The sequence below is a fragment of the Actinia tenebrosa genome, unplaced genomic scaffold (assembly GCF_029948245.1).
Source record: "Actinia tenebrosa isolate PJP-AT-01 unplaced genomic scaffold, QUT_ActTen_1.0 PGA_scaffold8__29_contigs__length_14323225, whole genome shotgun sequence".
In the NCBI taxonomy this organism is placed as follows: Eukaryota; Metazoa; Cnidaria; class Anthozoa; order Actiniaria; family Actiniidae; genus Actinia; species Actinia tenebrosa.
This window is the reverse complement of record NW_028292585.1, coordinates 11,973,157-11,975,449: the sequence shown is the minus strand read 5'-3', so window position 1 is coordinate 11,975,449 and position 2,293 is coordinate 11,973,157. Positions and strand designations below refer to the sequence as shown.

Genomic DNA, 2,293 nt, shown 5'->3' with positions numbered 1-2,293 from the left:
TATGATTTTTGAAAATTGTGAATTTTGTAGGAATTAAAGCCTTTTCTGAAGAGATGCCTCCAACGAATGTTTTCATACAAAATTTCGATTTTATTTTTATTTTCATATCTTCATCACGATTTTTGAACTTACTTCCTTCAAACTCCTCAGTCTTACTAATTCCAACTATGTTAATTGTTCTTCTGTCCCGTGAGTTTGGGAATTACTTGACTAAAAAAAATCATTAGCAAAGCTGTGGTTAAAAAAGCCCACGTCATGAGTGAAACGTGTCGGTTCGCCAAGCCTTGAGGTTATTTGCTAGCAAAAACTCATTGAATAAACTTCCTTTTCTTTCTGTAGCGTATGGCTGGTTTAATGATTTATTTTCACCAGCAAATGATCCAAACGAACAAAAAAAACATAAAGAATCCGTAGAAATGAGATTAATATTGCGTTGTTTTTGCTGAAACAAAAGCTTCACTCTTGTTGTAACTGAGCGCTGAATCTTGATATGTATGATACGATGACGAAAAGTAAGGCTAGACATGATATCAAAAACAAATCCTAACTCTTGAGAGAAAACTAAGACACTCTCGAGGACTCCATGCAGAATTATTTCATTTAAAGACTAAATTCGTACTCGACTTCATCGTCGTCTCTCGTCGTGGTATGTTGCCTTGCAGTTTATTTTCAGTTTCATTGCTAATCACCTTTGATTAATAAAAAGGTTTCTATATAAAAGAGAACAATGCTAAATATTCAAAGTACTGTTTTTTATGATGTCTTAATAAATCTTTTGTTATCGTTGCTTCTGAATTTCTTCACAGCTATGATTTGGGTCCGGCCAATCCCACTGGTGTCTGTTCTTATTTCCTTCCTCTGGTACAACCATATAATCATCGCCGTATTTACTATTCAAAACATCTTTCCAGTTGTTTTGGACTGGTAAAGACAGCCCTTCAAATAGCAGTTCTTTCAAAGGGTATGAGCCTGTAGGAACAGATTCAACGACATACATGTCTATCATTAGGCCATCGTGCCATTTGCATCCATGAGCCAAACAATACTTATAACAGCTTTTCGTATCTCGAAGTCTTGGATTCCAAGTCCTAATATACATCCCTATATCCTTGTATTTATGAACCTTGTATGTTTGGGCATTTGGTCTCAAGTTACGATCCGATTCGGTGTTTTGAAAGAAAACGTCTGTTGGCAAATCGACGCTTCCAATTCTAAAGAACTTCTCATATTCGTCTAGTGGAATTTCAATATCGGCATCAGAATCCCACGGAACGAACCCCTTGTGTCTAGCAGCACCAAGAAGAGTGGCAGAAGTAATCCAGTATTTTATACTATGTTTCCTTGCGATATTGTCGAATAATCCAAGCATTCTTGTGATGGCAAGTTGTGCTTGTCTTAGACTGCGTGACCCCAAACGCCTGACATCAACGCAGTTGAAGAAGCCACTGCTGTTACCGCTACACTGTCCTCCGAGATCGGTATACATTGGAGGACACATCTCGCCATTTTTAAACTTCATGGAGCAGAACGTCCTATTTAAATAGTAATTCTCCTGTACAGGCGAAGTTGTGCTGTTGGCTGTTGGCTGTTGGGATTCATTTGGCTGAATCACTGGTTTCGTATCAACACGAGGCGTATCTAGATCAAGCCGCTCCACAAGTAGATTATTCGTTGGAAATACAGGAGTGTACGCATTAAAACTCAGTTTACTCTCTGAAGCTATAAACACGATAAAAAGAACAGCACAAACCAGACAAAGGCTAAGCAGAATTAATACTTTTAGCCTCATTGTTGCCTTTCAAATCCCATGCGAGCTAATACAGTTCGGAATGATTATGTGAAGCGGGATCGAATTCAACTTTCGGTTGCGGGTAAATCATTAACGAGGACGACACTAGAGAAAAACGTTTGCGCATGCGTGCATTTCAGCACGTTTTCTAAGAATTTTGAAGAGTTTGAATGAGAAAATAAACGTTTGTTTTTTCCAAGTATACAAAAAATTCCGCAAGTATACTTTGTCAGACCAAGATACTGTATTAACAAACACAATATGAAAGAATCACCCTTAAGTTTCAAGCACGGACACTAAGTTTTGGCATTTTGTGAAGTACACAATTATATTTACCAGACATGTTTGAAAGTCAAATTTACATATTTTTTGAGTACGGATTCAGAGCATGCACAGTCGTTTTTCACTCGTGTCAACGGGGACAGGAAGCTCATTGGCTACGTTAAGCAGAAGGCAGCATGGTCATAGCGTCGGTCTCGCAATCCGGTGGTGCCGGGTTCGAGT

General features: G+C 38.4%; 1 protein-coding gene across 1 annotated transcript; it reads right to left on the bottom strand.

Annotated features, from left to right (window-relative positions):
• Positions 1 to 341: 341 nt before the first annotated feature.
• Positions 342 to 1,879, bottom strand: LOC116292579 (uncharacterized). The gene has a single exon (XM_031699922.2). The coding sequence runs from the start codon at positions 1,787 to 1,789 to the stop codon at positions 779 to 781; it is 1,011 nt and encodes a 336-aa protein (XP_031555782.2). The 5' UTR covers positions 1,790 to 1,879; the 3' UTR covers positions 342 to 778.
• Between the last annotated feature and the right edge of the window lie 414 nt (positions 1,880 to 2,293).

Bases quoted from the DNA above. Each gene is read 5' to 3' on its own strand.
- LOC116292579 (XM_031699922.2), bottom strand. From the start codon at position 1,789: ATGAGGCTAAAAGTATTAATTCTGCTTAGCCTTTGTCTGGTTTGTGCT.